Source organism: Carcharhinus amblyrhynchos, chromosome 7 (genome assembly GCF_965287045.1).
Source record: "Carcharhinus amblyrhynchos chromosome 7, sCarAmb.v2.hapA, whole genome shotgun sequence".
Classification (NCBI taxonomy): domain Eukaryota; kingdom Metazoa; phylum Chordata; class Chondrichthyes; order Carcharhiniformes; family Carcharhinidae; genus Carcharhinus; species Carcharhinus amblyrhynchos.
In genome coordinates, this window is record NC_137330.1 from 127,533,738 (window position 1) to 127,555,011 (window position 21,274).

Below are 21,274 nucleotides of genomic sequence, written 5' to 3' on the forward strand. Positions count from 1 at the left end.
CCCCTTCATTATCTTATACGTCTCTATAAGATCCCCCCTCATCCTTCTAAACTCCAACGAATACAGACCCAGTCTATTTAGTCTCTCTTCATAGTCCAACACCCTCATCTCCGGTATCAGCCTAGTGAACCTCCTCTGCACTCCCTCCAAGGCCAAAATATCCTTGCGCAAGTGCGGCGGCCAAAACTTTACACAGTACTCCAGCTGCGGCCTCACCAGTGCCGTGTACAGTTGCAGCAAGACCTCCCAGCTTTTATATTCTATCCCCCTCACTATAAAGGCCAACATCCCATTCGCCTTCTTGATCACCTGCTGCACCTGCAGACTGAGTTTTTGTGACTCATGCACAAGGACCCCCAGGTCCTCTGCATTGTAGCATGCTGCAGCTTTTCGCCCTTTAAATAGTAATCCCTCCTCCTATAATTCGTGCCAAAGTGGATAACCTCACACTTGCTAACATTATACTCCACCTGCCAGGCCCTCGCCCACTCGCTCAGCCTATCTAGATCCCTTTGCAGACTTTCCACACCCTCCGCACAATTTGCTTTTCCACTCATCTTTGTGTCATTAGCAAATTTCGACACCCTACACTCAGCCCCCTCCTCCAGATCATCTATATAAATGGTAAATAAAACCCTAACCTTTTGCGACAACCTTTTCTGAGGCACCTTATCAAATGCCTTATTATCTACTCCATTCCTAGGAGTTATTTGCCAATTATTGCCCACCCAATTCTGTATTCTGCCCCAGCAGCCAGATCTTCCTATGGTGTTTCATCCTCATTCTGCCTGTTTTCATGATCAGAAGACATGGAGGAAAGTAAATATATTTCTATGTTAACCTGGCTTCTTTAATTTTTTTAATGGACAAGTGCCAACTTCAGAAAAGATGAAAAGGCCTTATAAAGGTAAATAAAGGTAAAATTATATGGTGTAGGGGGTAATAGACTGATAAAGGATTTGTTGACGAACAGGAAACATGGGTCTTTTTCACATTATCATGTTGTAACAAATGAATGGCCACAGGGATAAGTTTTCATAGAGTCATAGAGTTCTTGACTCTCAATTATTTACAATATACACCAATGATTTCGATGAAGGAGCCAAATGAACCAAGGAATGTAGGGAAGTAAGTTTTCAAGGCGAGAAAGAGGGGGCGATTTTACCATCACACCCCGCCGGTAGATGGGTGGGTGAGCGGTCAGATCACGAGGGACCTGAGAAATTAGGTTCACATCCAATTTTTACCTCTTGCGATCTTACTGGTTCCGAATATCTGGCGTGATCAACCTCACCCATTTTCGGTGTGAAGCTGAATAAATTATTTAAATTAAATTTTAATGTAATTTCAATGTCATTAGCGAGACCAGGACTCAATCATTCAGACTCACTTGCTTCTGTGGCCTTATCAATTCAGGGAAAGTTCACTTGAATTATTCTGAAGAAACGTTATATTTATTTATTTATACGTGTCTCAAGTAGGCTTACATTAACACTGCAATGAAGTTGCTATGAAAATCCCATAGTCACCACACTCTGATGCCTGTTCGCGTACACTGAGGGAGAATTTAGCATGGCCAATGCACCTAACCAGCACGTCTTTTGGACTGTGGGAGGAAACTGGAGCACCTGGAAGAAGCCCTCTCAGAAATGAGAAGAATGTACAGATTCTACACAGACAGTGACCCAAGTCAGGAATCGACCTGGGTCCCTGGTGCTGTGAGGCAGCAGTGCTAACCACTGTGCCACCATGCTGCCCTATGTTGAACAGATTTAGCTGATACCTTTTGGAGTTTGGAAAAATGAGAGATAATTTTGTTGATTGAAATATAAGATCCTGAGATGATTTGATAGATTCGATACTGAAGGATGGTTCCATTTGTGAGACAGACTCGAATTAGGGGCACAATTTAGGAATAAGAGGAAGACCGCTTATGATGGAGTTGAGGTAAATTTTTTTCTATCAAATGTTTGCTAATATATGGTATTCTCTACCCCAGAAAGCAGTGGATGTTGCGTTATTCAAATCAAGCATCACCCCCTGACATTCAATGACATTACTATCACTGGATCCCCCACTATAAACATCCTGGAGGTTACCATTGACCAAAAGCTGAACCGGACTAGCCATATAAATACTATAACCACAAGAGCAGGTCAAAGACTAGGAATTCTGCAGTGAATATCTAACCTCCTGACTCCCAAAATCAATCCACCATCTACAAGATGCAAATCAGGAGTTAATGTATATTTATTAGTCACAAGTAGGCTTATATTAACACTGCAATGAAGTTATTGTGAAAATCCCCTAGTCGTTGCACTCCAGCACCTGTTTGGGTACACTGAGGGAGAATTTAGCATGGCCAGTGCACCTTATCAGCGTATCTTTTGGACTGTGGAAAGAAACCAGAACACCTGAAGGAAATCCATGCAGACACAGGGAGAGGGTGCAAACTCTGCATCAACAGTGACCCAGGCCGGGAATCGAACCCAGGTTCCTGACACTGTGAGGCAGCAGTGCTCACCATTGTGCCACCCTGACGCCCCACTGTGATGGAATACTTTTGATTTGATTTATTATTGTCACATGTATTAGTATATAATGAAAAATATTATTTCTTGTGTGCCATACAGACAAAACACAGAGAAGGAAACAAGAAAGTGCAGAATGTAGTGTGACAGTCATAGCTAGGGTGTAGAGAAAGAGCAACTTAATGTGAGGGAGATCCATTCAAGAGTCTGACTGTATAAGATTTTGATGGGTATAGATCAAGTGAATGCAAGCAGGTTTTTTCCACTGAGGCTAGGGGAGAAAAAAACCCAAGGGCATGGGTTAAGGGTGAAAGGAGAAAAGTTTAAAGGGAATATTAGGGGGGGATTCTTCACGCAGAGAGTGGTGGGAGTGTGAAATGAGCTGCCAGATAAAGTGGTAAATGCGGGGTGACTTTTAACATTTAAGAAAAACTTGGACAGGTACAGCGATAAGGTCCAAGTGCAGGTCAGTGGGACTAGGCAATATATGGTTCTGCACAGACAAGAAGGGCCAAAAGGCCTGTTTCTGTGCTGTAAATTTTCTATGGTTCTGTGGCAGCAGGGGAGAAGCTGTTCTTGAGTTGGTTGGTATGTGATCTCAGACTTTTATATCTTTTTCCCGACGGAAGAAGATGGAAGAAAGTATGTCCAGGGTGCATGAGGTTCTTAATTATGCTGGCCACTTTTCTAAGGCAGCAGAAAGTGTAGACGGAGTCAACGGATGGATCAATGGATGGACTCTCCACTCGCCAGGATGGGTGTAGTTCCAACAATACTCAGCAAGCTCACAACATCCAGGACAAAGCAGCCTGTCTGATTGCTACCCCTTGATACAAACATTCAATCTCTTTACCACCAATGAACAGTGGCAGCAGTGTGTACCATTTACAAAATGAACTGCAGGACCTCACCAAGGTTCCTTAGGCAGCACCTTCCAAACCCACAATCCATTTAGAAGAACAAGAGCAGCAGATACTCGGTAACATCACCATCTGGAGGTTCCCCTCCTTAGGGTGGTATGGTGGCACAGTGGACCACCGACCCAAGTTTGATTCCCACCTCGGGTGACATTCTTTCTGTGTCAGCTTGGGTTTCCTTCGGGTGCTCCGATTTCCTCCCACAGTCCAAAGATATATAGATTAGGTTGATTGGCCATGTTAAATCATGGGACCTAGCAGGGTAAATACAAAGATTGAGCCGTGTGGAATTGTTGTCGGTGCAGGCTCAATGGGCCAAATGATCTCTTTCTGCACTGTGAGGATTCTATGATTCTATATTATGGAGTCATTCATCATCCTAACTTGGAAATGTGACACTGTTCTTTCACTGTCACTGAGTCAAAATCCTGGAGCTCCTTCCCTAACAGCATTTTGAGTGAAACTACAGCACAGGAATTTCAGCACTTCAAGAAGACCACCTTCTCAAAGGCAACTAGGAACGGGTAATTCATGCTGCTCTGCCCAACGAGGCCACATGAATTGAAAAAAAGATTCATAATCCTCTGAAAGAAAAAAATCTACTCTTTTCATGAGGAACTCTTTGGTGGTTGAGTCAATTAACAGGTGCCACTGATTTAAAATCATGGACAAAAGAGGGGAGAAAGGAAAGAAAAAAATCAGACAGTTGCCAGGATCTGGAATACTCCTCCTGGTAAGGTTGACAAACCTGATTCTGGAAGTAATTTAAAAAGCATGTATTGGATAAGTACATGAGAGGGTATCAAGTGTTTAGGAAGGATAGGCAGGAGGAAAAAGCGGGGGGCATAGCTCTGCTGATTCAGGATAGCGTCAGGGTGGTAGTAAGGGATGATATAGGAACCAAAGAGCAGAAAGTGGAATCGTTGTGGGTGGAGATTAGGAACAGCACAGGGAGGAAGACGCTGGTGGGTGTCGTTTATAGGCCCCCAAATAATGATCTGGAGGTGGGGCGGCTGTTAATGCGCAAATAAATGCGGCGTGCAGGAATGGAACGGCGATAATTATGGGGGAATTTCAAACTACATATTGATTGGTCGACCCATGTTGGACGCGGTGGGCTTGAGGAAGAGTTCTTGGAATGCTGCCGGGATAGTTTCCTTGAACAGTGTGTGCTGGAGCCGACGAGGGAGCGAGCTATCTTGCACCTGGTGTTATGTAACGAGGCGGGTAGAATTAGGGACCTTGTGGTGAAGGATCCTCTTGGGAAGAGTGATCATTGTATGGTGGAGTTCCTGATGCAGATGGAGGAGGAGAAAGTGGGTTCCCGGACATGTGTCCTTTGTTTGAACAGAGGGGAGTACGGTAGGATGAGAGAGGAATTGGCGAATGTTGATTGGGGGAGCACGTTGGAAGGTAGGTCTGCTGAGGAGCAGTGGAGGATCTTTAAGGAGATCTTTCTTGGTGCTCAGCAGAAATTTATTCCGACGGTTAAAAAGGATTGTAGGAGGAGAGGCAATAAACCGTGGATAACGAAGGAGGTGAAGGAAAGTGTTAAATTAAAAGCGGATGCGTTTCGAGTAGCTAAGAGTAGAGGATTGGGAGAGGTTTAAATGTCAGCAAAGAATGACAAAGAAGTTGATAAAGAAGGGTAGGATAAACTATGAAGCTGGGCTAGCGTTTAATATAAAAAAGGATAGCAAGAGTTTTTATAAATATATAAAAAGGAAGAGGCTTGCTAGGGTGAACGTTGGACCCTTAGAGGGGGCACTTAGTGGTAGGGGATGAGGAAATGGCTGAGGCCTTGAATAACTGTTTTGTTTCGGTCTTCACAGAGGAGGACGTGAATAATTTGCTGGGTGTTAGCGATGGAAAGATGGTAGGAGTGGAGGGCCTGAATGACATTATTGTTACTAGAGAGGCAGCGCTCGACAGACTGGAGGGACTGATTGTGGACAAGTCCCCAGGACCGGATGGAATGCATCCAAGGGTTCTGAAAGAAATGGCGGAGGTGATAGTGGATGCCTTGGTGATTATTTTCCAAACGTCGCTGGATTCCGGGGAAGTGCCGGAAGATTGGAAAACGGCTAATGTTACGCCGTTGTTTAAGAAGGGTGGCAGGCAAAAGGCAGGGAATTATAGGCCAGTTAGTTTAACGTCTGTTGTAGGTAAAATGTTAGAATCCGTGATCGAGGAAAAAATAGCGAGGCATCTTGAGGGGAATTGTTTGATAGAGCAGACGCAGCACGGTTTCGTTAATGGGAAGTCGTGTCTGACGAATTTATTGGAGTTCTATGAGGATGTGTCTAGGGCGGTGGATAGGGGAGAGCCGGTGGATGTGGTGTTTCTTGATTTTCAGAAGGCGTTTCACAAGGTGCTCACAAGAGGTTATTACAGAAGGTCAGGGGGCATGGAGTTGGGGGTAGGGTGTTAGCGTGGATAGAGGATTGGTTGTCAAATAGGAGGCAGAGAGTGGGGGTCAATGGATGCTATTCGGATTGGCAGTTGGTGACTAGTGGAGTGCCCCAGGGGTCGGTGCTGGGGCCTCAGCTATTTACCATTTATATAGATGATCTGGAGGAAGGAACCGAGTGTATGGTGTCGAAATTTGCTGATGACACCAAGATTGGTAGAACGGCAAATTGTGCGGAGGGTGTGGAGAGTCTGCAGAAGGATCTCGATAGCTGGGCGAATGGGCCAGGAACTGGCAAATGGAATTTAATGTTGGCAAATGTGAGGTTGTCCACTTTGGTAGGAATAATGGTAGGAAGGACTATTACTTACATAGCAAAAAACTGCAGCATGCGACGGTGCAGAGGGACCTCAGGGTCCTTGTGCATGAGTCGCAAAAACCCAGCCTACAGGTGCAGCAGGTGGTCAGGAAGGCAAATGGGATGCTGGCCTTCATAGCAAGGGGGATTGAATATAAAAGTAGGGAGGTCTTGCTGCAGTTGTATAGGGCACTGGCGAGGCCGCAGCTGGAGTACTGTGTGCAGTTTTGGGCGCCGCACTTACGCAAGGATATTTTGGCCTTGGAGGGAGTGCAGAGGAGGTTTACTTGGCTGATACCGGAGTTGAGGGGGTTGAACTATGAGGAGAGGCTGAATAGACTGGGCTTGTACTCGTTAGAGTTTAGAAGAATGAGGGGAGATCTCATTGAGACATATAAGATGATGAATGGGATGGATAGGATAGAGGTGGAGAGGCTCTTCCCGCTCAGAAAGGACAGTAGGACTAGAGGGCACAGCCTCAAGATAAAGGGGGGGCGGTTTAGAACGGAGTTGAGGAGGAACTTCTTCACTCAAAGGGTGGTGAATCTCTGGAATCCTCTGCCCATTGAAGTGGTGGAGGCTGCCTCGCTAAATATTTTTAAGATGCGGGTTGATAGGTTTTTGATAGGCAAGGGGATTAAGGGTTATGGGGAGAGGGCGGGAATGTGGAACTGAGACACGACAGATCAGCCATGATCTTATTGAATGGCGGGGCAGGCTCGAGGGGCTGGATGGCCTACTCCTGCTCCTATTTCTTATGTTCTTATGAGAATACAAAATTTACAAGGTTATTGATAGAAGGGCAAGAGTGTTAGTCTGAACATAATTTGCCTTTTAAATAGCCAGTACAGACACAAAGGGCCGAATGGCCAAGTCCTGCACCTATTTTTAATATTTCTAAGCGGTCTCCTATGACATTTTTTCCCCAAAATCCATTCTAGATGGAAAAATTACCTTAATTTATTTACCACCAATTAAACCTTTTACGTTAGATCATGCTGCTCTGTTTATTAATATTTGTATGGCACAATAAATACAACTAAAATCAGATTCAGCTGTTCTCTTGAAAGACAAAATGAATAATAAATGAGTAGGGCTTATGCCTTTATGAAAGCAATTAAAGGAAACTAAAACGCTGAAAGGTGAAGGGAAGCTCACACAAGGGCTTTTGTTCAAAGCTTTCCTCTGAAGTTTTCCTGCAATAAGTGTACTTACTCACAATAATGCAGATCTATCATTTTTGATCTGATTGCCATCAGAGCTGCTGTCAGATGAGGGATTTGCAACTCAGAATAGTTCTATTTACGATAATGGTCATTAAAAAAATCACACTGGCTGGGAGCCTTAGAGAAATAATATACTAATAAAGTATATTAATGAAAGGCGTCAAGTTTTATTCTTATTTCTTTTCATGTTTTCTTTTATATGTACTCATTTGATTTGATTCAGCACATCAAGCAGAAGGGCAATGTATGATTACTCAAGCAATGTTGAAGAGTTTGCTCCCTTTTTGAAGGCTGAAGTGCGTTTGGCAATTCCAAATGTGGTATGTTAATTTTGCAGTACCTTTGAACATATAAGATTTCAGTGGACGTTCGTACCTACTTTAAATTTATGGGATCGTAAAAGCAGGAAATGCTAGATAGACTCAACAGGTCAGGTAGTAACTGAACAAAATAAACATTTTAGGAAATGTCCTTTCATTTTTTTTTGCTACTTATAGGCTGCAACAGATGTTATTATCTACGGTGAGTGAGTGCTTTTCACTCAGAGGGTGGTGAGTGAGTGGAATCGGCTGCCATCGGTGGTGGCAGAAGTGAACTCGCTGGGATCTTTTAACAGACTTCTGGATGAGTACATGGGATTTGATGTGATTGAGAGTTATAGATAGGCCTGGTAGGTATGGATATGATCGGCGCAACTTGTGGGCCGAAGGGCCTGTTTGTGCTGTAGTGTTCTATGTTCTATGTTCTATCTCTCAGTTGAAGGGCAATGTAGATTATCTTCTCATGACTGCATTGTAACCTGACAAGCATGCCTAATAACAGTACAGCAAGTGAGATACTGCCACAAGGAACATATCAAAACAGGCAGCTGGTAACCTGATCTGGCCTACATGAGATTCCAGAGCCACAGCAATGTGGTTGACGCTCAACTACCCTCTGAAATGACATAGCAAGCCATTCAGTTGTAACAATCACTACAAAGTCTCAACAGAGAAATGAAACCGGACGGATCACTGGCATCGACCTAGGCACTGGAAAAGACAATGGCAAAACAAACAGCCCTGTCAACCCTGCAAAGACCTCCTTGCTAACATCTGGGGACTAGTGCCAGAATTGAAAGAGTGTCTCATAGACTAGTCTAGCAGCGGCTTGACATAGTCATTCTCATGGAATCATACCTTATAGATTACACCCCAGACACCACAATTACCATCCCTGAATATGTCCTGCCCCATTGGCATGACAGATGCAACAGAAGTTGCGGCACAGTGGTATACAGTCCAGAGGGAGTTGTCCTGGGAATAGTTAACATTGACTCCGGACCCATGAAGTTTCATGTCTCCAGGTTAAACATGGGCAAGGAAACCTCTTGCTGGTTACTACGTACCATCCTCCTTAGGCTGATGAATCAATATTCCTCCATGTTGAACAACACTTGAAGGAAACACTGAGGGTGGCAAGGGCGCAAAATGTCTTCTGGATGGGAGATTTCAATGTTCACCACCAAGAGTGGCTTGAAAGCAGCACTACTGATTGAGCTGGTCAGGTCCTGAAGGATCTAACAGCTAGACTGGGCCTGAAGGAACCACCAAGGCGAAATAACATAGTTGACCTCATCCTTACCAATCTGCCGTCTGCAGATGCATCTGTTCATGATAGTATTGGTAAGAGTTACCACCACACAGTCCTTGTGGAGACAAAGTCCTGCCTTCATATTGAGAACAACCTCCATTGAGTTGTGTGGCACTATCACCATGCTGTCACCAGACTTCGAATTGATTGAGCAACTCAAGACTGGGCACCCATGAGGTGCTGTAGGCCATCAACAGCAGCGGAATTGTACTCCATTCTGCAACCTCATGGCCCAGCATATCCCTCAGTCAACCATTACCAGCAAGCCAGAGGATCAAACCTCGTTCAATGGAGAGTGCAGGAGGGCATGCCAGGAGTAGCACTAGCTATACCTAAAAATGAGGTGTCAACCTAGTGAAGCTACAAAATAGAATTACTTGCATGCCAAATGGCAAAAAAGAGCAAATGATAGACCGAGCTAAATGATCCCACAACCAACAGATGAGATCTGAGCTCTGCAGTCTGTCCACATCCAGTCATGAATGATGGTGGACAATTAAACCATTCACTGGAGGAGGAGACTCCACAAATATTCCCACCCTCAATGATGAAGGAGTCCAGCACATCAGTGCAAAAGATAAGGCTGAAGTATTCGCAACAATCTTCAGCCAGAAGTGCCAAGAGGATGATATATCTTGGCCTTCTCCAATGGTCCCTAGCATCTCAGATGCCAGCCTCTGGCCAACTCGATTCACTCCACGTGATATCAAGAAATAGTTGGAAGCACTGGCTCCTGCAAAGACAATGGGCCCCGATAATGTTCTGGCGATAGTATTGGTGACTTGAGCTCCACAACTTGCCATTGTCCCAGCAAAGCTCTTCCAGTACAGTTACAGCACTGGATTCTATCCAACAATGTGAAAAATTGCCCAGGTATGTCCTGTACAAAAAAAACAAGACAAATCAAACGCAGCTAATTACCACCCAATCAGTCTACTCTTGGTCATCGGTAAAGTGATGGAAGGGGTCATCAACAGCACTACAAGCAGTTCCCGCTCAGCAATAACCTGCTCAGTGACGCCCAATTTGGGTTTCGCCAAGGTCACTCAGCTCCTGACCTCGTTTCAGCCTTGGTTCAAACATGGAAGCATGATTTACGATTCTGAGGTGCTGCTAATTGACACTGTGAAACCACTCCCCTTTGGAACACCAGGCATCCACAAGAAAGCCACCTTCAAGGATGTTAATATTTGTCTTTTTGTCTTCAAATGCATTTACTTCAATGAAGTCAGCCTCATGAACAGAGCGATCAGTGAGCGAAAGCAATTCCTTAATGACAACATGGTTGAAATCCCCAATTGGATCATGTTTTTAGAGATGAAGCATGCAACTAGAGCCTCTGACCTGAGAGAAATGATCAATCGAGTTATTAGAGAAGATCTAGAGGGATTGGTACTGAAGTCTATGTGAACCAGGCAAGCGCCATTGGCTGAAAGTAAAGAAGGACTATCTGAATGAGCTGTCATGACTAATACTGCAGATCTTGTTGTGCTGGGAGTGTTCTACAGTCAAGAGAATAAAGGTGGGATAATGTCCATTTTCTTGATGGACTGCTACGATCCTGACTCTTCACCATGGTGCACAGTGACTAAGTGTTGAGATGGCCATGACGATGCAACATTGGCACAATTGCAGAATGAACTGGACATGATAAAAATAAGCAAGGATCCAAGCAAGCTGCCAGGTTGGCTAAATGTCAGTAAGATCTATACATCCAACTTTATTGTCAGAGATCCAAAGAAAGCACCACTGTGGGAAATCACAGGAGCTGAGTTGTCGAAATCGGAGGCCCGCTCACCTTCTGACTCCCCAAAGCCTAGCCACCATCTCCAAGGCACAAATCAGGAATGTGATGGAGTGCTCCCCACTTGCCTGGATAGGTGCAGCTCCAACAACACTCAAGAAGCTTGACACCATCCAGGACAAAACAGCTCACTTGATTGGCACCACATCTACAAACATTCAATTGCTCTACCACTGACACTCAGTAGCAGCAGCGTACGCTATCTACAAGATGCACTGCAGCAATTCACCAAAGATCCTAAGACAGCACCTTTCAAACCCACAACCACTTGCATCTAGAAGGACAATGGCAGCAGATAAATGGGAACACCACCACCTGAATGTTCCCCTCCAAGCCACTCACTGTCCTGGCTTGAAAATATATCGCCGTTCCTTTGCAGTCGCTTGGTCAAAATCCTGAAATTCCCTCCCTGACAGCATTGTGGGTCAACCCACAGATCATGGGCTGCAGCGATTCAAGAAGGCAGCTCACTATCACCTCCTCAAGGACAACTAGGGATGAATAAAAAATACTGGCCAACCAGCGAAGCCCAAGTCCCATGAATGAATTAAAACACACACACACACACACACACACACACTCATCCCTCTTCCCTCTGCAACTGGATCGTTGACTGGATTTGCCAACTTTAAGGGCGTTTTGCCAACTTTAAGGGCGTTCAAATAGTCAGTGGATAGGCATATGGATAACATTGGAATAGTTTAGGTTAGAGGGTCATTAGATTGGTTCCACTGGTCGGCGCAACATTGAGGGCCGAAGGACCTGTACTGCGCTGTAATGTTCTATGTTCTCTATGTTCTATGTTCTATGTCCTAACTCATAGACCACAATCAGTTAAGATAGGTAACAATACCTCTGCAATTATCCTCAATATCGGTGCCCTGCAAGGCTGTACCCTCAGCTCCTTACACACTTCTGATTGCATGGTCAAATTCCACTCCAACTCCATTTTCAAGTTTGCTGATGACACCACTGTAGTGAGTCAGTTCACAAACAACAATGAAAAGGATTGCATGAAAGAGATAGAGAACCTAGTGAAATGGTGTGTGATAATAACCCCTCCCTCAATATCAGTGAACGTATCCGATAGATGGGTGACTGCAAGAAGGGGCTGGCCAAAATCCCCTGTGGTTGCCCCCTTCTCTAACAAGTATACCGTTTTTGATACTGTTGAGGGGGGAGGGGTTGCTATTAGGAGACAACAGCAGCAGCAGCCAGAGCAGTGACACCATGGCTGGCTCTGTTGTTAAGCAGGGAGAGACAAAGAGGATTAGATCAATAGTTATAGGGGATTCTATAGTTTGGGGTGCACATAGGCACTTCTGTGGACGTGAAAGAGACTCCAGGACTCCCTGCTGCCAGGGTCTAGGATGTCTCTGCATGGACAGAAAGCATTCTGAAGGGAGATGGTGAACAGCCAGAGATCATGGTACATATTGGTACTAACAATAGGGACAGTGATGAGGTCCTGCAGCATGTTAGCCAATCCTGTGGTTAAATAGCTGGTGTAGGAGGGAGGGTTTCAGGTATCTTGACCATTGGGATCTCTTCCAAAGAGGTGGGACCTGCACAAGAAGGACTGTTTGCATCTAACTATTCTGGCTGGGAAGTTCCCTCGTGTCATATGGGGGGATTTAAACTAGTTGGGGGGGAGCGGGGGGTAGTTGGAACCAAAGCAAAGCTAATTAACTGAAGGGGAACAAGAGAATAGGGCCAGTAAAATCAGAGAAAGAGCAAGCAGGTTGTGATTGCTAATTAAGGAGGATCTGAAGTGCATTTGTTTCAATGTGAGAAAAGTAACAGGTAAGGCAGATGAACTTAGAGCTTGGATTAGTACTTGGAACTATGATGTTGCTGCCATCACAGAGACTTGGTTAAGGGAAGGACAGGATTGACAGCTTAATATTCCCGGATGCAGATGTTTCAGGTGGGAGAGAGGGGAATGTAAAAGAGGTGGGGGAATTGCACTACTGGTTAAGGAGAATATAACAGCTGTACTGTGGGAAGGCACTTCGCCGGGCTCATACAGTGAGGCAATATGGGTAGAACTCAGGAAGAGGAAGGGTGTAGTCACAATATTGGGGTTTATTGTAGGCTGCCCAACAGACAACGAAAGATAGAGGATCAGATGTAAAAGGTGTAAAAGTAATAGGGTTGTTGTGGTGAGCAATTTTAACTTCCCCTATATTGACTGGGACTCACTTAGTGCTAGGAGCACGGATGGGGCAGAGTTTGTAAGGAGCATCCAAGGGGGCTTCTTGAAACAGTATGTAGATAGTCCAACCAGTGAAGGGGTCATATTGGACCTGGTATTGAGGACTGAGCTTGGTCAGGTGGTTGATGTTTCAGTAGGAGAGCAGTTTCAGAATTGTGACCACAATTCAGTAAGCTTTAAGGTACTGATGGATAAAGATAAGTGTAGTCCTCAAGTTAAGGTGCTAAACTGGGGGAAGGCTAATTACAGCAATATGAGGCAGGAACTGAAAAATGTAGATTGGGAGCAATGTTTGCGGGCAAATCAACATCTGGCATGTGGGAGGCTTTCAAGTGCAAGTTGACAGGGATTCAGGACCACACTTTCCTGTAAGGATGAAGGATAAGTATGGCAAGTTTTAGGAACCTTGGATAACGAGAGATATTGTGAACCTAGTCAAAGGGAAAAAGGAAGCATTTGTCAAAGCTAGGAAGCTGGGAACATATGAAGCAAGTGTGGAATACAAGGAAAGTAGAAAGTAACTTAAGCAAGGAATAAGAAGGGCAAAAAGGGGTCACAAAAAATCATTGGCCAGCAGGATTAAGGGAAGTACCTAGGCTTCTTATAGATATATAAAGAGCAAGAGGATAGCCAGGGAGAGAGTTAGCCCACTCAAGGACAGGGAGGGAATCTATATAAAACGTAGAACCCTACAGTGCAGAAACAGGCCCTTCAGCCCATCGAGTCTACACCAACCACAACCCCACCCAGGCCCTATCCCCATATCTCTACACATTTACCCATTAATCCCTCTAACCTACACATCCCAGGACAACTTTAGCATGGCCATTCAACCTAACCTGCACATCTTTGGACTGTGGGAAAAATCAGAGCACCTGGAGGAAACCCACATAGACACAAGGAGAATGTACAAATTCCACACAGACAGTGACCTGAGCCAGGAATTGAACCCAGGACCCTGGAGCTGTAAAGTAGCAGTTCTACCCACTGTGCTACCATGTCACCATGGAGCCAGAGGAAATGGGTGAGGTATTAAATGAGTATTTGCATCAGTATTCACCAAAGATAAGGTGGATGATGAGTCTGGGAAAGGGTGTGTAGATAGTTTGAGTCATGTTGAGATCATAAAGGAGGAGCTATTGGTGTTCTTGAGAAACATTAAGGTAGACAAGTCCTCAGAGCCTGATGGGATATATCCCAGAATACTGAGAAAGGCAAGGGAGGAATTTGCTAGGGCCTTGAGAGAAATCTTTCTATCCTCACTGACTACAGAAGAGGTGATGTGGAAATGCCAGCGTTGGACTGGGGTAAACACAGTAAGAGGTCTCACAACACCAGGTTAAAGCCCAACAGGTTTATTTGGTAACACAACCCACGAGCTTTGAGAGCACTGCTCCTTCATCAGGTAAGTGGGAGTTCTGTTCACAAACAGGGTATATAAAGGAATATGCATGCCAACCATTATTTTGTAAATTGAGTTTATGTATTGATAGGCAGAGGGATCTGGATGTACTGGTACACAGGGCACTGAAAATGACAACGCAGGCGGAGAAGGTAGTCAAGAAGTCATATGACATGCTTGCCTTCATTGGCCAAGGCATTGAGCTTAAAATTTGGCAAGTCATGTTGCAGTTTTATAGAACCTTAGTTAGGCTGCACTTGGAATATAGTGTTCAATTCTGGTCACCACACTACCAGAAGGATGTGGAGGCTTTGGAGAGGGTAAAGAAAAGATTTGCCAGGATGTTGAATGGATTGGAGGGCATTACCTATGAGGAGACGTTGGAGAAAGTTGGTTTGTTCTCTCTGGAACGACACAGGTTGAGGGGTGACCTGATAGAAGTCTACAAGTTTATGAGGGGCATTGACAGAGTGGATAGTCAGAAGCTTTTTCCCAGGGTGGAGGAGTCAATTACTAGGGAGCTCAGGTTTAAGGTGTGAAGGGTAAGGTTTAAAGAAGACGTACAAGGTCAGTTTTTTACAGAGGATGGTGGGTGCCTGGAACTCGCTGCTGGAGGAGGTATTGGAAGCAGATACGATAATGAGTTTTAAGGGGTGCCTTGACAAAAAATGAAAATGATGGGAATAAAGATATAAGGTCCCGGAAGGTTAAGGGGTTTTAGTTCAGTTGGGCAGCATGATCAGCGTAGGCTTGGAGGGCCATAGGACCTTTTCCTGTGCTGTAATTTCCTCTGTTCTTTGCTCTTTATCTATTAAGCTGATCTTTCTCTACATCCTAGCTATGACTGTAACAGTATACCCTGTACACTATCCTTTTCTTCTCCCTTAGGAAATCTATGAACAGTATGTTTTAATTGCACAAAAACCTATAGTTTTCACTGTATCCCAATACATGTGACAACAATAAATCAAATCAAATCCCCTTATCCTGCTTCAAACCCTCATGTCCCCATCATCTCTCCCTTCACAACACCAATGGAATGCTGCAAGATTTGGTAAAAGCGCTGAACATTCAGTTGCCTCATGCCTCTCACCCACATGGCCCAGCTTGTGACTGCCTCTAGCCCTGATCCTTGACCTGGCATTGCCCCTAGAGGATTGCTGCCTCCTCAACAATGAGGGACAGTACCAAGAGGATAATGATGAATGATAAGATAAATGAAAGAAGGTGCACATTACAGGTGAAGAAGATTGCCTGCTCTTGAGTGAGAATCACTGCATGTTATCTGAGGCAGTTTGGTTGAGTGCCTAGAAATGGCAATCATAAGAACATAAGAAATAGGAGCAGGAGTAGGCCATCTAGCCCTTCAAGCCTGCCCCACCATTCAACAAGATCATGGCTGATCTGAAGTGGATCAGTTCCACTTTCCCGCTTTCTCCCCATAACCCTTAATTCCCTTGTCTATCAGAAACCTATCTACCCATGACTTAAATATATTCAGTGAGGTAGCCTCCACCACTTCAATGGGCAGAGAATTCCAGGGACTCACCACCCTTTGAGTGAAGAAGTTCCTCCTCAACTCCGATCTAAACTGCGCCCCCCCCACCCCTTATTTTGAGGCTGTGGCCTCTAGTTCTGCTATCCTTTCTAAGCGAGAAGAATCTCTCTACATCTACCCTATCTATCCCCTTCATTATCTTATATGTCTCTATAAGATCCCCCCTCAGCCTTCTAAACTCTAACGAGTACAGACCCAGTCTATTCAATCTCTCCTCATAGGCTAACCCCCTCATCTCCGGTATCAGCCTGGTGAACCTTCTCTGCACTCCCTCCAAGGCCAATATATCCTTCTACAAATGCGGTGACCAAAACTGCACACAGTACTCCAGTTGCGGCCTCACCAGTACCCTGTACAGTTGCAGCAAGACCTCCCTGCTTTTATAAGAACATAAGAACATAAGAAATAGGAGCAGGAGTAGGCCATCTAGCCCTTCGAGCCTGCCCCGCCATTCAATAAGATCATGGCTGATCTGAAGTGGATCAGTTCCACTTTCCCGCTTTCTCCCCATAACCCTTAATTCCCTTGTCTATCAGAAACCTATCTACCCATGACTTAAATATATTCAGTGAGGTAGCCTCCACCACTTCAATGGGCAGAGAATTCCAGGGACTCACCACCCTTTGAGTGAAGAAGTTCCTCCTCAACTCCGATCTAAACTGCGCCCCCCCCACCCCTTATTTTGAGGCTGTGGCCTCTAGTTCTGCTATCCTTTCTAAGCGAGAAGAATCTCTCTACATCTACCCTATCTATCCCCTTCATTATCTTATATGTCTCTATAAGATCCCCCCTCAGCCTTCTAAACTCTAACGAGTACAGACCCAGTCTATTCAATGTCTCCTCATAGGCTAACCCCCTCATCTCCGGTATCAGCCTGGTGAACCTTCTCTGCACTCCCTCCAAGGCCAATATATCCTTCTACAAATGCGGTGACCAAAACTGCACACAGTACTCCAGTTGCGGCCTCACCAGTACCCTGTACAGTTGCAGCAAGACCTCCCTGCTTTTATAAGAACATAAGAAATAGGAGCAGGAGTAGGCCATCTAGCCCTTCGAGCCTGCCCCGCCATTCAATAAGATCATGGCTGATCTGTCGTGGCTCAGTTCCACATTCCCGCCCTCTCCCCATAACCCTTAATCCCCTCGCTTATCAAAAACCCATCAACCCGCGTCTTAAAAATATTTAGCGAGGCAGCCTCCACCACCTCAACGGGTATATTCTATCCCCTTCGCTATAAAGGCCAACATTCCATTCGCCTTCTTGATCACCTGCTGCACCTGCAGACTGGGTTTTTTGCGATTCGTGCACAAGGACCCCCAGGTCCCTCTGCACTGTAGCATGCTGCAGCTTTTTGCCTTTTAAATAATAATCCCTCCTACTATTATTTCTGCCAAAGTGGATAACCTCACATTTGCTAACATATTCCACCTGCCAGGTCCTCGCCTACTCACTCAGCCTATCCAGATCTCTCTGCAGACTTTCCGCACCTTCCACGCAATTTGCTTTCCCACTCATCTTTGTGTCATCAGCAAATTTCGTTACCCTACACTCAGCCCCCTCCTCCAGATCATCTGTGTAAATGGGGCCGCAGCACTGATCCCTGCGGCACTCCACTCGTCACCAACTGCCAACCAGAATAGCACCCATTGATTCCAACTCTCTGCTTCCTATTAGACAACCAATCCTCTATCCACGCTAACACCTTACCCCGACTCCGTGCACCCTAACCTTTTGTAGCAACCTTTTGTGAGGCACCTTATCAAACGCCTTCTGGAAATCTAAAAACACCACATGCACCGGTTCCCCTCTGTCTACCACACTAGTCACATCCTCATAGAAATCCAGTAAATTCATTAAACATGACTTCCCCTTAACGAATCCATGCTGCGTCTGCTTGATCAAAACCGTTCTTTTCTAGTTGCCTCGCTATTTCTTCTTTGATGATGGATTCTAGCATTTTTCCAACTATGGATGTTAAACTAACCTGCTTTTTGTCTGCTACCTTTTTTAAACAGTGGCGTAACATTAGCCATTTTCCAATCTTCCGGCACCTCCCCAGAGTCCAGCGAATTTTGATAAATAATTACTAAGGCATCCACTATCACCTCTGCCATTTCTTTCAGAATCCTGGGATGCATTCCATCCGGTCCTGGGGACTTGTCTACCTTCCGTCCTGTTACTCTATCTAAGCACTACCTCTCTAATGACAGTAATCGCATTAAGGACCTCATCTCCTACCATCCATCTTTAATATCGAGCAAGCTATTTGTGTCCTCCTCCGTGAAGACCGACACAAAAAACTTATTTAAAGCCTCAGCCATTTCCTCATCGCCTACCGCTAAATCCCCCCTCTCGTCCTCCAAGGGTCCAACATTCACTCTAGCCAGTCTCTTCTTCTTTATATATTTGTAAAAACTTTTACTATCATTTTTTATGCTGAGAGCTAGTTTAGCTTCATACTCTATCTTTCCTTTCTTTATAACCTTCTTAGTCATTCTTTGACAATCAGCTGCATGATGTGAAAATTAACAGTCCATTGGCTGTACTCTGTTCCTCCAGCAGCAACTCCTTTTCCTAAAACTTTGGCCCCTTCCAGAAACTGCAGAAGAAAGTACTGTACTGCAGGTTTCAGGCGTTGCAGAACACCCCTTAGTTTGTAATGCCTCAGTTCTTGTAATCCCTCTTCATGTGACAAACATGGTGCTCAATATTGGGCATTGCGAACATCACTGTGCCCTTTTCCCAGCAACTCCTGAGGAGTCTGTTGTGGGGAGGGGGCCTTGATGAGGTGCGCTTGTGGACTCTTGTTTGGCTGTGGCAGCTGGATGGATGTTTATTTATGTAACTGGATGTTTATTATGTGCAGCTAAGCATCTCATCATGAAGAGACTGCAATGTGCCACAGATTGAAAGGTTCCTTCAGTGAGGGATATGAATCTATGGTTTAACGATTTTAAAATTATTTTATTTATTTGTGTCACAAGTAGGCATATATTAACACTGCAATGAAGTTACTGTGAAAATCCCCTAGTCACCACAACTCTGGTGCCTGTTCGGGCACATTGGGGGTGAATTTAGCATGGCCAATCAACCTAACCAGTATGTCTTTTGGACTGTGGGAGAAAATTGGAGCATGCAGAAGAAACTCATGAGGAGAACATGCAGACTCTGCACAGACAGTGACCCAAGCCAGGAATTAAACCTGGGACCCTAGCACTCTCAGGAAGCTGTGCTAACTACTGTGCCACTGTGCTGCCCATGGTGCCACTGGTGGAACCTGGGCTGCAAGGCGTGATGCAGTCACTGCCTCAAATGCAAGTTCCATTAGAAAGCTTGGCTGAGATCCAGCAAGGTTCTGAAAGGATTAAGGTTAATCACTGGGATACAAAGGAGCAGCTGTTGTGCAGGGGCAGAGTGCATCATCCTTCATGAAGAATCCTCTGACTGTCTCAGTGATGTGGCTCTTTATATGATGTTTGTTACCTCGCAGCACAGTGTCCACCTACCATTGGGCCATATGATCCCGTGTGTTGTAACTTTTCTGAATCCCTTCCCTTATCTGGTGTGGGACTGTCAGTGAGGGAAGTTCCATTAGTTACTTCAACTGCCTGCACTAATGTAGGCTTTCAAGTGGGAAAAGCCTGGATCACCAACACTTTCTGTGTGTGGTTTGAGTTAAAGGAGGAGTTTGGGGTTTTTACATGAGGCCAAGACTAGGCCAGACTGAGTGCATAATTCGTACAATTATACAGGGTGCAGATGGTGTTGATGCACAGGTTTATATCGAGCTCAAAGGTCTGAGCTGAGAGAGAACATACTGATAAATGTACAGTTTTAACACAGGTGCCAGAAACTAACATGGATGAGGTTACTTGCCACACATCAGAAACTGAATGAAAGCAGTCTACCGAGGCTTCCCTGTCTCAGGAAGGACCCCCCCAGATCACCCACTTTCCTTCAATTCAAACCACCATTGTCCCAGTTGATATGCACATCCCTTCCCCAAGCTGAGCAAAGAAGTTTTTAAATATTCCCTTACCTATTTGTTCCCCTTGGGATGCATTGCCGCCAGGTCCTCGCTTTTGGAAAGCAAATCCAAATCCAAGTGCATGTGACTTCCAGTAGAGAGTGCGCTGCATGATGGGAGGCCACTCTATGGGCCACCCAGACCTCCAATGACATTTAAATCAGCAGTTTTGTATAATTATCATGTTGCCACCCACTCTGCGTTTGAACCTGATCAGGGTCACCGGAGCAGGTTGAGTAAATCCTGATTGCCTTGACGCCTGTCGGGAAACCTGATTTTTGCCCAACTTTTGGGCAAAAGTTGTCTTTTTCATAAGACAACCCAACCAATCCTGGTATTAGTCCAGTAAATCTTCTCTGAACTGCTCCCCATACATTTACATCCTTCCTTAAAAAGATCAATATTGCACACAGTACTTCACACATTGTCTTCTGAATACACTGGTTAACTGAAGAATAACCTCCATATTTTTATATTTAATTCTCTCTGCAATAAGTAAATAACATTCTATTAACTTTTCTAATTATGTGCTGTGACAGCATACTATATTTTTCTGATTCACGCACCCAGATCTTTCGATATCTCAGAGCTCTTCAATCTCTCACCATTTAGTTACTATATTTCTTTTATTTTCTTTCTTCAAAACAGACAATTTCCCATTTTCCCACATTATACATCCCACATTTGCCAGACATTTGTCCACTCACTTAACCTATCCATATCTTTTGTAAACTCCGTGACCAGGATGAAAGCGCGGTGCTTCGAAAGCTTGTGCTATCAAATAAACCTGTTGGATTTTAACCTGGCGTTGTGAGACTACTTAGTGTGCCTGCCCCAGTCTAATGCCAGCAGCTTCACATCAGAATTCTTCAGTCTGGCACACCCCATTGTCAGCAAGGCCAGAGAATCCCAGCCGCAAGAACATAAGAACATAAGAACATAAGAAATAGGAGCAGGAGTAGGCCATCTAGCCCTTCGAGCCTGCCCCGCCATTCAATAAGATCATGGCTGATCTGTTGTGGCTCAGTTCCACTTTCCAGCCCTCTCCCCATAACCCTTAATCCCCTCTCTTATCAAGAACCCATCAACCCGCTTCTTAAAAATATTTAGCGAGGCAGCCTCCACCACTTCAACGGGCAGAGAATTCCAGAGATTCACCACCCTTTGAGTGAAGAAGTTCCTCCTCAACTCCG

General features: G+C 44.9%; 1 protein-coding gene and 1 pseudogene across 1 annotated transcript in view; both read left to right on the top strand.

The window, feature by feature from the left end:
* Window positions 1-21,274, top strand: part of LOC145345624 (dynein axonemal heavy chain 8-like) — a gene marked incomplete at its 3' end in the record, with an annotated part of 1,250,971 nt that overhangs the window by 595,627 nt on the left and 634,070 nt on the right. The window contains exon 25 of the mRNA XM_080193458.1: window positions 7,678-7,762. Within this exon, the coding sequence (XP_080049584.1) occupies window positions 7,678-7,762 (85 nt within the window). The remainder of the gene's footprint in view (window positions 1-7,677; window positions 7,763-21,274) is intronic.
* LOC145345288 (DNA ligase 3 pseudogene) lies at window positions 10,032-10,673 on the top strand (annotated as a pseudogene).